Source organism: Ctenopharyngodon idella, chromosome 5 (genome assembly GCF_019924925.1).
Source record: "Ctenopharyngodon idella isolate HZGC_01 chromosome 5, HZGC01, whole genome shotgun sequence".
Taxonomy (NCBI): Eukaryota; Metazoa; Chordata; class Actinopteri; order Cypriniformes; family Xenocyprididae; genus Ctenopharyngodon; species Ctenopharyngodon idella.
Window position 1 is genome coordinate 8248933 of NC_067224.1, and position 20131 is coordinate 8269063.

Below are 20131 nucleotides of genomic sequence, written 5' to 3' on the forward strand. Positions count from 1 at the left end.
TCTCAACAGGGGCTTTTTATTCATTTAGAATTAATGTAAAATGGTCAGCTGATTTATTTGAAAGATTGGTGATATTGCTAACTTGTAGAGCCTCTTCTGTATTATCAGCACAAGAAAGACACAAGTGTAATAAAATAAATTTTATTAACAAAAGATAAACAAGAATAACTAACACAACTACTAAATGAATACCATGAATGATAAAGGAATAAAGTGCATAAGATACATAGAATACAAGTGATTAAGTTGAGTGTGGCTATGGAAGAGTTACGTTATCTTATGGAAAGATAAACTGTTTCTCTGAAAATAATAAGGTGGAGAACCTTATTATGCACCAAACAAATAAACGAGAGGTTATTTGTTATTAACTAACATCAGCTATATTACATCTAATGGGAATTAGGAAATTATATACTGATAATATACAACAATGCCAAGGTCTCTGGAAAGAGGTTTGGTTAAGTGATATTTACGTTCCACTTGTTTGAGTCCGATGACGGTCTTCCACTGGTTGTGCTGAGTGACAATGCAGTGGGGAGAGGAGCCAGAATCTGTTTTAACAGTCTTAAACACGAAGCTCTGTGGGATGCTGATCTCATGGAGCACCAAAGGGTCCTAAAATCTGGAACACGCAGATGAGGCCCTGGCGTAGGTGCAGAAGGTCCTTAACAATCTGGAACACGCAGACAAAGGTACCTTGGAAGCAAGGTTTGCTCTCCTGAGCTTAACCTTGTTGCAAATGTCGTTACTGTCTCACTGGACGGAAACTCTGAACGTAGTGTTTGTTAATGTCTCTTTCCTCACAGGCTGGAGGCTCAGAATGTGGTCATCTCTGTTGCTGCCTAACAAGCTGTAGACTCAGATCGTGGGATCTGTTGTTGTCTCTCTGGATGGACCAGAGGCTCAGAACGGTGTTGTATGTTAGTGTCTCAGCTTCGCAAGCCGGGACTCAGAACGGCATATCTGTTAATGTCTCACTCCTTACAGAGTTGAGACCCAGAATGGTATATCTGTTATGTCTTTCCCCTTTGAAGGGCAGACTCAGACTGGTGTATCTGTTAATGTCTATCCCTGTGCAGGACAGACTCAGAACGGTGTATCTGTTAATGTCTATCCCCGTGCAGGACAAACTCAGAACAAATGTCTGTTGAAAGGGTACCTTTATCCCTTTCTGATGAGGAGGAGATTGCAATTTGGCGCTTCTCCATTCGAGTGCTGTGATTGGCTGCTGGCATCAGAGGGGACACACACAGTGTGGCCCACCCTTGTTTCCCCTGTGGAACTCATTTGCATAAAGCACAAAGTTGGAAGTCTTTACAGTGTCTTTAAAGTTTACCAATGCATTTCTCACTTTCCAAACCACCACCAGAATACCTTTGGCAATATTCTAAACAAATAGAGACTAAACATGATGGGAAAAGATTGAACTGTCATGCATTCATTCAATTGTACCTTAACAGCTGAATTTGTGTCAGATGTTGCACTACGAATAGCTGTCACTGAGAATACTTATTCCTGTGAATAAGTATGAAATGGATGTGTAGTTTGCATCAGTTCTAAGGTTTTCAAACATAGTTTTGGATGGATTTGGATGGATCTTTGTGATCTCTCTTTGTTTCACCCATTGCTGCTGAGGTCCCGAGGAATTTTTATGGCAGTCTCTGGCCAACCTTAGGAAGTAGTCTCTAGATGGGTGAAGGGCAGAAACTGCATGTGGACCAATGAGAAGTCCTGTCCTTCCCAGGCTTGGTACAAGAGGTCTTCTTCTTGCCCTCTAAGAGAGATCTGGATGTTGTCCTTACATCTTTATCTGATGGCGTTGGACAGTTTGTTTGTGTTAGTCCACCAAGATCCAATCAAAATGTAGCAAACCTTTGTCCACTGTTACGGACAGAGAGGGGCCCGGCCATAAACTGGGCCCTGGAATGTGCTGTTCATTACAAAGGGATAACAAATTATTGCTGCAAAGTAAATGGTGATGTGTTATCTGTTGCATAATTCAATTTTTATGAGGTCAGCAGTGGAAAAATGCAAGGATTTTGTCTTTCTACCATGTCTTTCTACAATACAGAGGGTGTGTTCTACTACTGGGAAAGTTTTGTCCTATCCCTCTGTTATAAAAGCCTTTTTCACCATGGTTTAACAGACTTTTTTTGGTCATTTTCCCCAAATGTAACTGAATGTGCAGGAAGCTGAGACGTAAACATGTCAAACATAACAACATAAACAAGAAAGACTGATTAATCTACTGTGTAGAATTAATGGATGGAAGAATGTTGCGTATCATTTACAATACAACAGCCCTCTTTGTTTCAGTCTTTCAATGAGGGTGAACTTTCTAAGGTATTTAAAAGGTTGTTGTGCCCCCTCCTGGAGTGACTTAGATAGCACAGCTCATTACTACATATAAAATATATTTTGCAGTGTCTGTCTACATTGTTTTGACAATTGCTCAGACAATTTACCCTTAATGCAAATAGCATGACATTTCCATGTACTCTTTGTGTGAATGGTACCTAAGTGTCAGTTAGTGCAAACAAAATGCTTTCTACTAGCAATTTGTGCAAACAGCACTTTTTTACAGTGTGAATAACATCTACCTTTACTTACACTTACTATAAAGAGCCGATATTTTGAACTCTAATAATTGAATTATATTGATTTTTAATAATTAAACAAAACTTTTAATTTATTCATTTTTATTAAAGTTTAATTATATTTTTAATTACACCTATGGGTTGTATTTAATATCAATTTGTTAAACAAATGTTAAAAATGTTAGGAACCGCTGAGCTACAGTATAGTGTCATAGCATTAAAGAGCACTAAAGACTAGCATTAAAGACTATAAAACACAAGCATAGAGATACAGCCCCCGTGTCACGTTTCCTCGGTGTCTGCATCTTCCAGAGACTTTTATTTTGATATTCTTTTCATCCTATTGTTTCTTTCTTCATATATCTTAGGTTTATTTTCTTGGTTGGTATGGGTTTTTATTATGTTTACCTGTCCCTTGTTTATTCCTCATTATCTCTTGTATATATTGCCCTGTGTTTTCAGTTCTTATTAGTCAGTTATTGTCTAAGGGTACGTTTACACGACAACGATATGCTTAAGACGGAGAAGTTTTTCCGCATACTGACGACACCGTTGTCAAAATGATCCCCATTCATACGAATCCGTGAAAATGACTAAAAATGCTGTATTCTGCTGGCAGGCCATTAGATGGCGATGAAACACTAGACTGAACATGTAAGGCGCATCATCATTTTCACAGATTTCAAAAACTTGCAAAAAAATATTTTTTCAAAGTTGTAAATAAAACCAATATTATTGGAGTATGTTTTACAAGATAATACTAGTCTCTCTACTTCAAAATGTCAAGTTTAATCAAATGTGTTAATTGTGTTTCTTTGTAATTAAAATTGAAAAACTGAAAATTGTTTCAAAATTAATCCTACACCATGTTTTCTTCAGTGTATTTACATTCCTCTTGTATTCTCTGCTCTCTGTTGCTCTCAATCATCTTAATATAGTTATTAAACAAAAACAAACACTGAGGCCCCTCCACCATGCTACTGGCAGTTGGCTGTGGCCAGTACAGATCAACCCTGATAGTCCAAGGTTTTGCAAGATTGACTGAAATCTAAACATGCTGCATTAATTTAAAACATGAAAACTAAAGCCTGGTCTATGTTCATATATTCATTTAGAAGTGTTCATTATAAATTAAAATTAGTCCTTCTACTTTGATGCAAGATGCAAAAATATCAGCCATTTTTCTACATTCTACTGCCTATTTTGAGGCAGGCATTTTCTATGCAGTTCTGTCAATGCAAAACAAATCTACTCTTGTCATTTCGTCATGGCTAAAGCATGTAATACACCACTGCCAGTACATCACACAATGGGGAACTGTGGAAAGCGTGATCCTCCTGCCCTCACCACAAGTCATTTTCCAACAATACTATCTTTCACATGCTGAGTGATCATCTTCAAGATGATAAAGACGTTGATGATAAAGCCAGTACAACTCACTGAACTATGAAAGCATAGAGTGAATAAGAAAGATCATTACAAGAACTAGAATTCAATGCATTTTTTAAATGTATTCACCATTTTCAATGCAAAGGCCAAAATTATATATGTGGGTAATGTGTGGGTTTCATTCGGGTGTTCTGCTTTCCCCCACAATCCAAAAACATGCAGGATAGGTGAATTGGAAATGCTAAATTGTCTGTAGGTGTGAATGCGTGTGTGTGTAAGTTCCAAGCCATGTAATGGGGAGGGTTGTGAAAAGACCAGGGGCCTCATTTATAAAACAGAGCATAGAATCCCTACTAAAAGTGAACGTAATCCAGAAAGTCGAGAATGGCATACGTAAAGATTGAGATCTATAAAACTTTGCATACACACACCTGCACACAATTTACGCTTTATAAATCACAGTCTACCTGAGAATTTGTGCATGTAGAAATGTCTCACATACAGCCCTTTACATGCCCGCATTCAACCATAATTAGCCAATGCAAGTCACCTTATGAATGGCCATGCATTAAAACACTCAATCATGGCAGCAATGAAGAGCAAGGCAAAGAAACAGACATGAGGGGTTTTGCACCGAATAGTTCTAGTACATGACCATCATACACTTACGTCACTGATAGTTCCTATAGGTGCTGGTTTAGACCCTACTCTGAAGTAGGAGCTAATTTAGCTCCCCCAAAAGGAGTTCCTAGAATTCAAATCGTTCCTAGTTCCTGCAGTGCGAACACGGCAAAATCCGGGTATCTTCAGCCAATAGTTCTAGGAACTATGAAAAGGTTCCTCCGGTGCGAAAGCCCCTATAGTGGAGACACGGGAACCAGATAAATCACTTTATTGCATGTGTGCACAGTTAAAACAATAGGGCACTGTTGTGTCCTTGTTCTTCCAAGAGGTTAGGGGAGTACAGGGTGAAGAGGAGACTCCCGGCGTGAAGTCTGCAGCAGCTGTGGAGTGTCCGAAGGTCCCCAGCACGAGTGCGTTTCGACCGCATGGCACGGTAGTCCTTCAAATACAAAGGGACACAACTGATGCAATCAGTCATAGCAGCCGATCTTAAACAGAAAGGGTTGTGTTGTGCGACATTGCATCTATATTAAAAAATGAACCTTTGCATTGTCTTTTCACAAATGTCGCATTACTTCCTCACGGAACCTTGCTCCCTGTTGATGGCCTTCATGTTTGGGAGGGGTTTTTGATTCAGGCTCCTCATGCTGGTGGTAGTGGAGGTCAGGGGGAGAGGGACCACCCCCAGGCATCAAGGCAACGCCATCTAAACTTGAGGAAGCTGATGGATCGCTCGACTACTGAGCGTGCACGAGCGTGGGCCTCATTGTAGCGCATTTCCGCTCTTAGGGTTTGGTAACGGGGTGAGGAGCCAACATCTGAGGGGGTAACCACTGTCACCTGCACAGTGTAACAGATTAATTGTACACTAGGCTTGAATTGTTAGAAAATAGACCATTATATGTAGTTTTAACTTACCAAGAAGCCAGCCAGCGCACACGGTGCGTGCCTCAAGTCTATTCCCTACACTTCTGTGAGCTAGAATAAATGAGTCATGTGTTGAACCAGGCCATCATGCCACAACAATTGTCAGAATCAAATTGGGCTCACATATTACTTGCACATTTATTAAATGCAAATGTTTTTGATTCACATAAATGAATTTGTTCTCATGTGGAGCCCTTATAGCAATATGAATGTAGTCAATTGTGCTGATTACATTTGGGAAACCGTACATTGAGGCAAATTGCCTTTTGATATTGGCCAGTTCTCCAATAGTGGAAACGTTATGTATCGACGTGTCATTTTAGCAATCCCTTCCAAAACAGCAGGCATTAAGGAGCTCAGGGACAGCTGTAAAATCCCAGACCTATGACAAATTAATAGAATGATACAATTCCAAAAGGGGCTTTGTGCAGAAACAAATTGCATCATGTTAGTCTTAAACTTAACTATCAGCTAATTCCCTTTGGAAACACCCAGTTGCCAGAAACCCTTAAACCGAAAGGACTTGGGTTGGTACCGGGATGGCGCAGTTCCCTCTAGCTGGCCTTTGTAATGTTGGGCCCAGTTCAGTACAGAGATTCAAGAGCATGGCTCTAGGGAATCTGAATCAGCTTATTAGCCAGTCATCATTGTGGGCCAGGAAATCTTCATGGTCCCTGAATACCCTTTCCCTCCTAAGTCTGCCATTGGTATTGTAGCATCTGGACCAGACACACACAAATTATTCATTATATTTAATGAATAATCCAGCAAACGCACTCTCCCAACAAAGGTCTTTGAACCATCCCCAATCTGCAACTAACACACAGGTAGAACCAGGTGTCTGGTTACAGGACACAGAAAAAGACTTTTTACGACCTGAAGGAATTTGCAGAAAATCTTCACTGTCACTTAATTCTTGTCTGAAAGGACAAAGTGAACCTTTTCATCCTATATATTCTATATACATATAACCACTTGAGAAATGTATAAACATGTATCCAATTTTCCCATCTCATGATTTTCCTTTCATAGGGATGGCCTATGTATTAATTCTCTCTTTTGAACTCTTTTGTATTAATGTTTCAGAGTTGCATACTATGGTTAACTAAAATCACATGGGTATCATGTTTGGTCTCTATGAACTCTTCAATCTTCGTTCTCGATTTGTTAATTTACAATACATTTTGCTAACTCTGTGACACATTAGTATTATAAGAATCTAGAAGGTTCTTCTCTCAAACACCCAATCCGATGTCTTATACTACAAAGAGTCGTAAAAAGTTCCCTCCAAAGGAACAACTCCTTATTGGCTCAGTCACCTCCAGAGGGTGTGATATCTTCACACTTTAAAAATCACTGATCACAAGATCATGGCGGTTCCTTTACTGAAAAAGATGTGAAGATGCTAGAAGCCCCAAGCTCGTGCCAGGCTGCGGCCTTGTCTTTCCATTCACCAAAGATCTTATAACTCCAACTGGTTCTCTCTCATCAAGACAACATCAGCAAAGATCAATGGTAGCCTCCACAAATTGCATCAGGACAGTTTAATTCAAATGGGCGAGACATGCAAGTATCAAACTTAGTCTCATTATTTGATACATTAAGTATCCTTACCCCTTTTAAAGAAGGGCGTGTTAGAACTAAACTGATGGTTTGCTCAAGGCTGTTGATCTGCTAAATTTCAAACAATGCTATAACTTCTTGCTTTCCTGTGTTCTGCTTTAGCTCTCTCTTTCCCTTGGTAAACTATGCATGTGTGTGTGTGAATGTTAGAGTTTAAGTGTTTAGTCTAGTTAATAAAGTGTTGTTCATGTCACACGTAAAGTTGTCCGTGTTTCATGCTTATATATTGGAGTCCCTAATCATGCAGATTTTGACTACATGCTACAAGTAGTACAGTAAGAATGTTATTTCCCATCACCCGGAAATTAACATTTCTTAGAATTAATAAACAATTAACCAAGTGTTCACTGGACAAACAGGTTAATTGATTGTAATATTAATTTTACTACATTAAGTTAATTCTATTAACTGATCCAAATATTTATAATTAATTAGAACTAGTTATAATTAATTATTCATATTTCTTTTGAGCTAATTTGCTACAGCATAGTCCTCCAGCAGTGCCAGCACATCCATCATGCAATACTCTGCACGAGTGCCACCGCAGTATTTATATGTTTACAGCGATAAGATTAAATCCTTTACACCTTGTCATAACAATCAGACAATGAGTGGTAAACCCTCCACTCACCCTGAAGTTATAATAATTCAGTTTATGTATTTTATTTTGTTTTATCATTTGTTTTCTTTTATTTATTTAAACTCACTGTATTTATGATTAGGACTTATAATGAGGATTTAAAGTGATTTGTATGTTTATGGTAACGTGGATCTATGAGCAATAGGTCAAGTTAAATGTGTTTAATTTTTATATTCCCTTATCCCCTTTAAAGGGGACCTATAATGCCCCTTTTACAAGATGTAATATAAGTCTCTGGTGTCCCCAGAATGTGTCTCTGAAGTTTCAGCTTAAAATACTCCTCAGATCATTTATTATAGCTTGTCAAATCTGCCCCTATTTAGGTGTAAGCAAAAACACATTGTTTTTGTGTGTGTCCCTTTAAATGCAAATAAGCTGCTACTCCAGGCACGCTTTCCAGAAGAGGGCGGAGCTTTAACAGCTCACGCTTCAGTTGCCTCAACAACAACAAAGCTGGAGAATCTCAGGCAGCAAAAATGATGATCGTCAGTAACGGTGTTCAGCCTTACATTGTTCAAACCGGAGTCGGACACTGATGGAGAGACTCAGGAAGAAGTTACAACTTATAGAATGCATCTGGATGTATCTGAACGGTTAGTGGATAAATTTATGTAGTTGCTGTGGAGTTGATTTAACTCATCAACTAGCATGTGCCGTCATGTTAATCTCTTGTGCAAATCCAGCATAGAATTGACCCTCATTTGTGAAGCAGTCCGGCGTAAAATGACACCATGGCAACAACACTCTACTACAACAACTCTTCCTCTTCTCTAAAGCAGCCCAACATGGCCTCGCCCACTTTGTTATGTGTTCTTGGGGGCAGGATTTATGTAAATTCCAGGAAGAACCTCGTTGTAGTCCCTACCAGCCGTTTGTTGTAGTCTTTAAACAAAAAAATTCTTTAAAAGTAAAAATATCTCCCTTTGCATTGAACTTTGAGCGTCGTAACTTTGCAGATGTTGTTTATGCTCAAACAGCAACATTACACACTAACTAAAGTTAAAAAAACTGAAATCATAATAATTTAATGCAATTAAATTCACATTTTTTGTATAGCTCTTTTCACAATACATAACGTTTCAAAGCAGCTTTACAGAAAATGCATGTCGACATAACAATTTGGAGTAATCTGTTATCAGAGATGACTGTCCAAATTATGTAATTTCAGAAATGTACATATACAAATCATGCAGTTAGCTAACAATGTATTAATTTAAACAGTTTATTAATTTAAGGCAGAAACAATGAGCTTTTTATCGTTTTTGAGCTTGACAGCTTTGGTGTAACTAATGAATAATATCTTTATATCATAAGCAAGTCTGTTAAAAGTTTAAAATAAATTATGAAAATCCCTGGTTGTAGTGTAACCTCCAGCCACCAACATCAAGCCCCCCACACCACCCCCTCACCCCCACCCCACATAACTCACTCTATTACCCGCACCACACCCATGCCTAGTGCTATCCTGAAATGAGAGTCTGGAACCCCAAAATTCAAGACTAAATCACCTTTAAGTCTTCAGATGTTAGTCTAAATGTCTATATATTCATATAATATTCATATAAAGCGCCATACTAGCTAGTCTGAACAAGACATTTTCACTCTCATACATACAGCAACTTATTTCTTTAAAAACAACAAAACAACCACAACAGCTGCACTATTGTAAAATAGATTCTTTGTGTAATAGTTAGCAAATGCACAATAAATATGCATTCAACAACTTCAACAGCTGCATTTCCAAAATGTCCCTTTTGCCTATGCAACAGCTTAGTTAGTAACCTGATATGGTCTGTAACTTCCATGAGAAAAACAAAGAATTTTTTTTTTTTTTTTTTTTTGAGATGTACACCCTCCCTTCTCCTGGCTTTTTTCTTCTGTTTCTCTGACAACAGCCCACCCTATTTAAACCAGCGCCTTGACCCACCCTGCACAGACTCTGAACCTAAACCTGAAGCTTGGTTTATATGGAAACAAAATCAATGGAGCTTGGAAAAATGGATACATCCCGCAGGAATGAGCCCACTTATCTTGCCTGGTCTATCTTCAACACTTTTTGTTGCTGTTTGCCACTTGGAGTTGCAGCAATCATCTACTCAAGCAGAGTAAGTCACTTACAATTTGTTTAAAAAACAGCTATCAATAACTAAAAATAACACATTCGTACTCTGCACTTATTCATATTTTTGTTATTGTAGGCAGACAATGCTAATACCCTTGGAGATGCTGGAAAAGCTCAAGAGTCCTCCAGGATAGCAAAGAACCTGAATATTGCTTCACTGGTGCTGGGGCTCATTGGTTTAATTTTGTTGATTGTAATGCTAGTGATTCAAAAAATGTAAGCAAGCTTGTGAAGGATTTTTTTTTTTTTTTTTTTTGGTCCCTGCTATTCAATCACCACTGAACTTCACTACTCCAACTACCACAACTCCAGAGATGATGAAGACCAGCTGTGGCTTCAAAATTAAATAAGCAATGGTAGCCACACAATGTTGCTTATATTTTGGGGGTTATGCTACAGAAATATAAATTTTATTAGTTAAAAAATGTCTTTGAAAACTGTAAAAGTCCCAAGTTTAAAACTAAATCTGTTTAAAAAAAAAAAAAAAAAACTTGTATTGTTTGATAATATCCTTTTTTGTTTGTTCCTTTTCATTATATTTTGCATTGTTCATACACGTGAATGATGTTTTATGACAGATAATGTAATGAAATCTCATTCAAATTAATGAAATCTTCATTTTAATTAGTCTAATTATTTTACAATGAAGTACTTTTACGATAATGTACCTTGAGATGTATTCAAAGTACCGTAATCACATAACTATGTTAAACATTTACATGTATAAACATAAAATATAAATGGTAAATGGCATATGTAACGTTTTTCTCCATTTATGTTCTATCTATAATTTTATACACAAGTATTTTTTACATACTTAATAAGGCATAAAAATGTACCAACTTGGTTCTCATATTTTATGCTTTTGTCAAGTAACTTCTCTATTATATACGTAAAATATTGCCATGCACTCAAGTATGTACTTTTTCTTACGTCACTACTACATCATTTTTTATTAAAATTTATTTCATCCATCTGCTTTGTCTAAAATTTTCCATCACAGTCTGCAGAAGTGAGGTCATAGATATTTCTGTGATATAAGATCACAGGTCAGATTTTGGCAACAAATTAATTTCTTGTACTCGGACATCCAGAGTTGCGACAGCAGTGGGAAGGCATTTCTATATGTATACAGATATTCCATGTCTGTTTTCACTCTGCTACTGACAAAGCATGATAAATTTTATTCTCTGGTCTGTGGTAAGTTTTACTAATAGCTTAATAATAGGTCACGGTTCTATGTCAAAGCACAGCTTCATATAAAATCTTCTTGATACATCCCGGGGCACCATTTAAAAGTCAGTCTCTTAACACTCTTGTTGTTCATTTTATCAGTTATCAGAGATCAGTAAGTTAAAATTACATAACCTCAGTTTGCAAAATCACCTCCCCCATTTCTGTTATATTACCGAATCTTGATGAGAATGGGAAGTGTCTCCTCCTTTAGGACTGTAACTGAGTTCCTTATAATCCTAAAACTGTTCCTGATGTATACTATTTGTCAATACTGCATTACTGCACTTCCCCTGCACTACATCTGAGGACCATTCATATCCTTCGGAGCACATTTAATTGTTTTCTTAATTATTACATAAACCAATGGAATTTGTCAAGCACCACCCCCACCCCTACCCCAGGCCAGCCCACCCCACTCGACTAGTACATGAGTGAAGCAGAACATGTTAACTGCTACTATTTTCAATAAAGCAAACATTGCAAACGTTGCAAACATTTTTCAAGGGTTGTAGATTGTTTTTCAAAAATATTTCAGTTTATTCTTTTTAATAAAGTTATCACAAATCTGGGGCCATATTCACAAAACATCTTAACGCTAAAAGTAGCTCCTTGCTAATTTAGGAGAAACTCTTAAAAATAATGGGCATGTCAGTCCTAAATTTAGGATGCTCTAAGAGTATTTCACAAAGCATTTTAGTGCTAAAACGAGCTCCTAAATTCATTAGAAGTAGTCAAGAGGACTCCTAACTCACTAAGACCAAATCACAAACAATTCTAAAATGGTTGTTGCCAGCAATCTGCCTCAGCAGTCCACCTAAAGACACTGTACACCATTGAGGCAATTAGGCGATAGAGCCTTGGGTGCTGAGCCTATTCTTCATAAATGCAATAAATATTTTGATTTATAGATTTTAATCTGTGATGTTATAACATAAAGGTTAATTGATGTACAGGCAAAATGTATTGAATGATGGAGAATAAAACATTGTGGTCAAGTTTAAAATAATATCCTATCGTTGGCGCCGATAGCCTTGTGGGCAGCTCGGGTGACCCGAGTTCGAATTCTGGCTCATTGACTTTTCTTGATACCTCGTTCTACAATATTTCAATGAATAAATCACTGACAGAGAGGGCCATGTACATCACTCCTGCTATCAGGGGCGTTTCCTCCGAGAAGGCAAGGGAGGCAGTGCCTCCTCAAAAAAACTGGGTGAGAAAATAATCGATATTACAAAAATAAAACAATGCAAATGTTACCAAATTTGACATTAAAAAGTGTAAAGTGTTCAGTCATTTTTCTAAAGAAACACTGTCAAACAGCGACACCCGCAGGTAAAGTTACAGCGGGGAGTCCGCGTCTCTGTGCCTCCCTTCAGCTCAATGAAATAAAGCAGAGCCTCTATAGCGTGTGGTGGGTTAAGTGGGGGGTAATTGAGAATGAATGGGGGAAAGAGAGGAGGTGACAGGTGTGTTCGACATTGGCTGCAGCTGGATGTAACCGATCGGCAAGAGTAGCCACGTGCAGGCGGGGAGGAGCTGAAAACGAGACGTGAAGTCGGACACGTTCTGCTTCTCGTAGTGACGCTCGCGCTGCGTTTGCATACTTTATCACAGCTGAAGTGAAATAAATGCAATATTTGACTAATACACCGATGTTTCAGAGACATTTTCATTCAGTACTTTATGTACTGCTTACAGCTTCTGTTTTTACAAGAATAAAGTTCAACATAAGCATATACTAGGCCTATATAAAAACTAATGTAGTGGGGTCTAAGTTTTTTTATCAGTTTTATTTTGATAAACTTGACACAATAAAACATCGCGACTACATGAAAAGAGCTTTAACTGTTATAAAAATACAGATTTGTGAGCATTAGTGGAACTGAAGGCGTAAAAAAAATAAACACGAAACACACATGATTGTTGTCATGGTGAATCCGGCCAATAGTGGAACAGCTGTGTCGTCATCAGCGCTCGTGCAGCTCTTTTTGAGAAACTGCACCAAAGATTATAGACAAAGCCACTGGAAGGAAAGCCTGCAACCTTTAGCCAAAAAAGTGTAACGGCTAATGCTAACGCTCTGCCCCCGCCGGTACGCAGAGAAGGAGACCAGAGGCTGTTTTTTGAATGGATGCCAATGGATGAGAGGCTTCACTACACAAACAGCTTTTGTGGGGAAATAGCTAATCATTTAATTAATCGACAGCCTGTTCGCTAATCCTCAGCATGTTTTACACTAAACAATACTTTCGTTGGGAACTATATGTAGATTTTAGCTTGATAAAAAATGATTTTTTTAAGAGAAGGCAGACTAAGGAATGTTGCGACTGATGTCACTGCCATTACATGATAGGCTGAGAGGTGCCACACGTGATTAAGTTAGCCGTTACGCTTTCTCCAATGGTAAGAGATACAGACCCTCTTATCTCCCTATACGATCTCTGGTATAGACCTTATGTGCCAGAGAAACAAGCGCGCCGCCATCTTTATAATATTGTCTTTGAACTTTGAAAGAGTTTAACTTAAAGTTATCGTGAGCATTGTAATGTTTAAAGCAGATGATGTCTTAATAAATGTCAGTAGACCCAGAATATTTTAAAACAAGCAGTTCATTCATAAATACGTAAGATCGCTGTGGAAATACAAACCGAAAGTCAAAAGACAACTAGCGCAGCGCTGAAAAGGGGCGGGGCTACATAAGGTCTATAGAACCCAAGAGGCGACACTCTGATACTTTTTTGGCAACAGACACTAAATTGCGCTCCGGTAGCGCGCCGCCATTATGGGGTGAAAATACTAACTGGACCATAGAATCCTTCACATCTTACGCACCCAAAATCGGCGAATTTCACTGCCAAATCCGAAGCGCAATAGAACAGTTTTTAAAATTAAGTCACCAGTAAATTGTATGGCACCTACAGTAAATGTTGTATTGTCTTATATATGTTTTATTTTACCAGTTGTGAAATCCATTCATCCATTCATCCAAAAACACTAACTTGATGAGATTTATACTTGGTTTTAATAAATAGAACATTATATAGTGTAAAAATAAGAAAATAGAATTGTATTTGGTCAATTCAGGGGCTGCGTCCTCCGGAGGTCGCATTTGAAGGCTGTATACATCATCGAGTCGGTCTCATTTAAGAAAAGTAACCGTAATAAAATTGACTATTATTCCTCGTGAGGTGTAAAATACTGTAATTTTTTTTTATTACTTTGCAGTCTGACGGTTACTTTTCTTAAATGAGACTGACTCAATGACGTATGCAGCCTTCCAATGTGACCTCTGGAGGACGCAGCCCCTGAATTGGGACACAGCTATGGTCCCACTCTCCACTCTACTCTGAAGCAGAGTTAAAGTTAATGAGATAATTAAGTGATTAATTTAATGATGATTGAGCATTAGTGATGAACACCTGCTGTTAACAAGCAAAATCACTGAAGAAAATAGAAACACAGTGGCTGCATTCTAAACCACAAACTTCCTTACTATGTAGTAGGCAAAAAGCAGTAGGCAAACTAATAAGTATGTCCTAAGTATGTCCAAATCCTTAGTATTCATAAAAGAGTAGGCAAGAAATACCTGGGTGGTGTACTAATTCTCACAAGATTTGGACATGCGTATACTAATGTTGCGTTCAAATATGCCTACCTACTATAGTAGGAGAAAACAGTACATCAGAAAGAGTATGTCCAAAACCTCAGTATTCATTAAACAGCAGGCAAGAAATCCACAGATGGCCTACTGTTTCCGCCCAGATTCTGAAGTGTTCATCGATTGATACTTTTCTATCTCAGCCTTCCCAGGAGGCCACAGGAGAGGATACATCATAATCAAACATGGAGGAGAAAAGCGAAGCGGGTGTTTTAAAATGTAAGTGTTACAAACCAAAAACAAGCATCCTTGTGTTAAAATTGCATTTGTTGATCTACTGTAGAGTAAACTGTTGAATTGTTGAAGGTGTAAAGATGCTAAACAGTAAAGTATATTTGTGATTTTGCTGTAAAACATGTTTTATTATGTATAGCTAACAGGCGAGCTCCAGTGTAAGGAAAAACCTGAAACAAAATAAAATAAAGATCATTTTGTTACTTCTAATACAGAAATTAAATGACACTGTGCTGTTAAAATGAATGCTTTTGTATTATGTTTGTGCATTGTTGTAGGATCTGAAATGTCAGACTGGTGTGAACACTGAGGATGAGGAGCCCACAGCAGCATCCTGGAAATGGTATAGTGCCATGGATAAGACCCTCCATCACTCCACCTGTCCTTATTGCCCCATCAGGCCCAGATGTTGCTGTGGTCTCTTCATCCTCAGTGAGCCCAGAGCCAGCGAGAGCATCTGGAAAAAGACCAAAAGACATTGAGGATGTGATTTTGGTCAAGTTTGTTCTGCTGGTTTCTATTCATACAATGAAGCACGACTTTCAGAAGCTTCAAAAGCATCATCAAATAATGTCATGAAGCTTCTGGAAGTCAGGCTCCATTGACTGATATTGCATGAACAGAAACCAGCAGGACAAACTTGACCAAAATCAACTGCATGTCAACTACCAGTCATTAAAATATTAGTAGACTGTCTGTGTTATCTGCTTACACTTTATTTTGATGGTCCCCCAACAGACATTCTACTGACTATAAGTAACTTTGCAAGTACATGTCAATATATACTACTAACCCTAACCTAAAAGTCTACTAATACTCTAGTGAAAGTGCCACGTGTGATTGCGTCAAAGATGAGATGAGCAGGATCTAATTGCTGGCAGTAATGATTTATTAAACTTCAAACTAACAAACAAAACAAAACCATGAACAGAACAATCAGCAAAATATGACGAGAACGGGCAACGAACTAACATAGGGTTTAAATACCAAAGCAAACTAATCAATGTACAACAGGTGCAAATCATAATCAAATCAATGAGAAACCATAGAAAATTAATACAAACACATGAAACAGAACTAAAACACATGCAAACCCACCCACAACAAACACAAGAACAGAATCCATCGTAACAAAGAGTTAGTTGACATTCAGTTGCAAATTAATGAGTTATTTGACATGTAGTTGCAAAGTTACTTATAGTTAGTAGATTGTCTAAAATGGACCATCGAAATAAAGTGTAAAACCAAACGTTGAGGTTTGAGTTTAAAGTGGCGTGTCTGCCATTTATTTTCATATATAACAACTGAAATGGTATAAAAATAATGTTTTTATAAAATAAAACATTACCTCGGGAGGAGGACCCAAACAAAGAGGGGAATAAACATTAACTTGCCTGTCGTAAAAAAAAGAAAAGAAAAAGAAAAAGAAAGAAAGAAAAAAAAGAAGAAAGAAAACCCAACATCAGGTAACTTTCCTCACTCCCTGATTATCCACTAAACAGGAGAAAACCCTACATTACCCATAAACATTCAACTTGAGTAGGTTATCACAGATTTCGTCAACAGAAAAACGCACATTGTGCCACAAACATTGTAACCCAACACACTAACAAGGCTCGCTAAATTGTCTGGGACTGGAGGGCGGAAAACCTCAAATGCTGTGTTGTCTCGCCTTCTCCAGTGCTCTCTGCATCATTATCTTGAGGTCCTTGGGGCATGCACCAATCAGTGTGCGGACAGGGCCCGCATAGACGATTGGAAACAGGTGATCACTGTTATTGTATCAGGGAAGCAAGCACAGGGAGAGGTACACAGATTCCAGTAACACTCCTCACATGAATAACAACAAAAACAAATTATTACTATACGTCCTTGGACGTAACACTGAATAAAATTTCTAAAAACACTTAACGTTTGTCTAAAAACAAACTTTTGAACAGAAGTGTATGTATTATATATCCCCATCAGGTTTTGAAAGAATGACTAGCTGTGATCAGTTTAGATTTTTGTACTAAAAGCTTTGAAAATGTACACCTTGTAAAATTAGTACCAAAGTGAATAAAAAAAAAAAAACTGTAAACAAAGCAAGTTCCTCACTTTCTTTGAAAACTGGACTGGAATGTTCTGTATATTAATTACAAGCAGAGAACCCTGGCAGCTTTCTGTTTTGGGGCCCCCTTGGTTGATATTCCTGCCCGAGTCCCTCCCTCTTTCTGAGTCAATGGAATCCTTGCTAAAGCCCCGTTACAGCGGCTCTGATTAAAGCCAGTGAACTGTTGATCTTTTGAACACTCCTTTCTTCTGAATGATACACCACTTAACAATCCACCATCACCAGGCTCAGAAATATCAGCCCCCAATTGACTGTCATGTTCCAGTTCTCAGTTCAGCTCAATGTGACTGTTGTTTTAAATAAATCATATACTAAGTGCATCAAAGTATTGGATGGATTTTGAATGCTGTTTTTTGGGTGAATCTGAATAAATTTAACTTGTTTTTAAATGCATTTATTTTTGCATTATACACTTGAAGTTTGGATAGATGTATGGGTTTGTGTTCATATAGTTTTTCAACAATGAGGCCCATTTCAGGAAATGCGAGTCATACTTCTGAGCAGGATTTGGCACAGCGCCAGTGTGTATGAAGTGATTTTTTTTTTTTCTCTGTTACACGCAATGTGAATTATAATGAAGAAAGCATGATTTTGAGTATTTGATTTTTTTGTTTAATTTAAATGTATGATGACAGCAATGAAGATTGAGGTGTTTTGGGTCACTTGAAAATTCTAAACAAAAAACTCTGCGAGAAAGTTAATTACACAGTAACATCACTCGTTAGACACTAGCACTAGTCTATTTTTAAATAAAAAAAACATATAGGACTAAAAAAATTAATTTGTTTAGTTTGTTTTTACAAGTCTTGAAAACATATTTCTGATCTTCTATTCTAGTAAACATATTTAAGACAAGTTAAAACAGTCTCAAAGCAGAAGTTAGCATGTTAAATGAAAAAATTATGTCTTTAAGGTTAAACCATCACTGAACTTAATAACAATTGTCACTGGAAAGCTCTTGTTATATACCATGACAATGATACAGAAAGTTAATCTAAAACCATGTTGGATGTGTTACATTATCTTTAGATTTAGGACCTTACAGTACTTGATTTTTTGGCCTCTTTCTTATTGCAAAAGATAGCGAGAGAGTAGACTGGAAGGGACGGGGGGAAGTGGAAGATGAGGGGGATGTAGGATTGGGAAATGACTCCAGTAGATTTGACCTCAGGTCACCACACAAACACGCAATGCAGCACATACTTTTTACCAGACTAAATCTGCAGTCTCCACCTATATGTATGTGCAGAAAGCAAGACCACATATTGCAAGCATGCCTGAAAAATCTGAAGCAGAGAATGAAAAAAACAATGACTGTTTGTCCTGCTTTGGACAGACTGAAAACTCACGCCATTGGTTGAGCCGATGTTACAATGTTGGGCCACACCAAGGGGTCAAAATTTGGTTTCTGGTTAGTGTTGTATAGTTAATTCCCAGCAAGTAGATGCCTAAAGACCATCCAAAAAGTATCTTTCCTCACTTACAGCAATTGAAATATATCCATGTATTTTATATTCCGATGAAATATAATTTTTGCAAGCAACATATAAATTGAAAGTATTTCATTATATTTTCATTATATTCCCTACCAATATCCAGTGACTACTGAATTGTCCCTAGTAGTAGTTTTAATCAAACTTCTAAATTTATTTATATGTAACCACTAATGTTGTCATTTTGGCCGAATCTGAAATGGTACGGAAGCCCTAAACGGCCATGGATTATTATTTTTTTCGATTTTGTTTTGTCGTGATCACGATTTATTTTCTCGTGATCTCGAGATAACAAAAGTTGTTTTCTCGTCATCTCGACATAAAAGTTTATTTTACAGTGATTGATTCTGAAACACACTGTACCCGGATTCTACTGTTGCTATAGTAACGAACACAACTTTCACGCGCATCTGATCGACGGATAAATCATGCGCTCTTATATCTTGTGGATATTTCAGCAAAGTGTTTACTTCACTTAATAATAAAGTTTACAATAAATAAATACATATAGGTTAATCAATCACTGTTCAATAAATGTACGCTAAACATTTTATTTGTGTAATTAACATGTTTAATGATCAACAGAGCATTCAACATCTCAAGCGCAGCCAGAGTGCCTTCAGAAAGATGCCAGATTATTCTAGAATTCTAAAAATTATTAGATTAAACCCACTTTATTTTCCTCATTCGTTTGAAATAAAATTATATTACATAATGTGTTTGTTATTATTATTCGTCATGTAGGATAGGCTGTGATATCATTAAACTGTCTTCCTCCAGCTTTCATTAAAAAGAGGTGCAATACTCCAGATTTCCAAAAAACAAAACTTTAATCCAGTTGATATAGGCTAAAACAATCTTGGGATGCTGTTTGAGAAGAGTGTTTATGTATGTGTGTTGTTTCCAGCAAAGAAATGTAGAAACACACTATCACTGAATTAAATGACATAGGCTATAAATCATATTTCTTATCAATATAGCCTACATTGAGTGACATAGTGAGGTAAACGAACACTGAAACTGCGATGATTAAAATGGTGTCTTAAAGATACACAATAAGGTGCAAACAGAATACTATAGTGACATCAAAATTAGTTTTAATAAGCAATAAGTTTAGTATCACACCGAACTATTGTGGTCGTGAAACTGTGGTGAGTCATGCACTAGTCAGAACGATAACAGATAAACTTTCAAGCAAAATAATCATATTCAAGCATTTAACAGTTAAGTTAATTACTTAACGCACACAATACTGCACAAAATAAAGCGATCACGAAGACTCTCTCTGTCCGAAACTCGAACAATCTGGGCCAATATGAACTAATACAGTAAAGTGGATATTTACCGCACATCATCAGTTATATTTGGTAATATACTGACACCTGTTGGCACATTTGTGTAATTTAGAGCAGAGATTAAGTCGTGATCACGAGAAAATTAAGTCGTGATAACAAGAAAACAACTTTTGTTATCTC

At 37.4% G+C, this 20131-nt stretch overlaps 1 protein-coding gene across 1 annotated transcript; it reads left to right on the forward strand.

Moving 5' to 3' along the window:
* Positions 1-9701: 9701 nt before the first annotated feature.
* LOC127512920 (proline rich transmembrane protein 1B-like) lies at positions 9702-10896 on the forward strand. Its single transcript, XM_051894293.1, has 2 exons — positions 9702-9909; positions 10003-10896. Exons 1-2 carry the CDS (start codon positions 9768-9770, stop codon positions 10140-10142), a joined length of 282 nt encoding a protein of 93 aa, XP_051750253.1. The 5' UTR covers positions 9702-9767; the 3' UTR covers positions 10143-10896.
* Positions 10897-20131: the final 9235 nt, after the last annotated feature.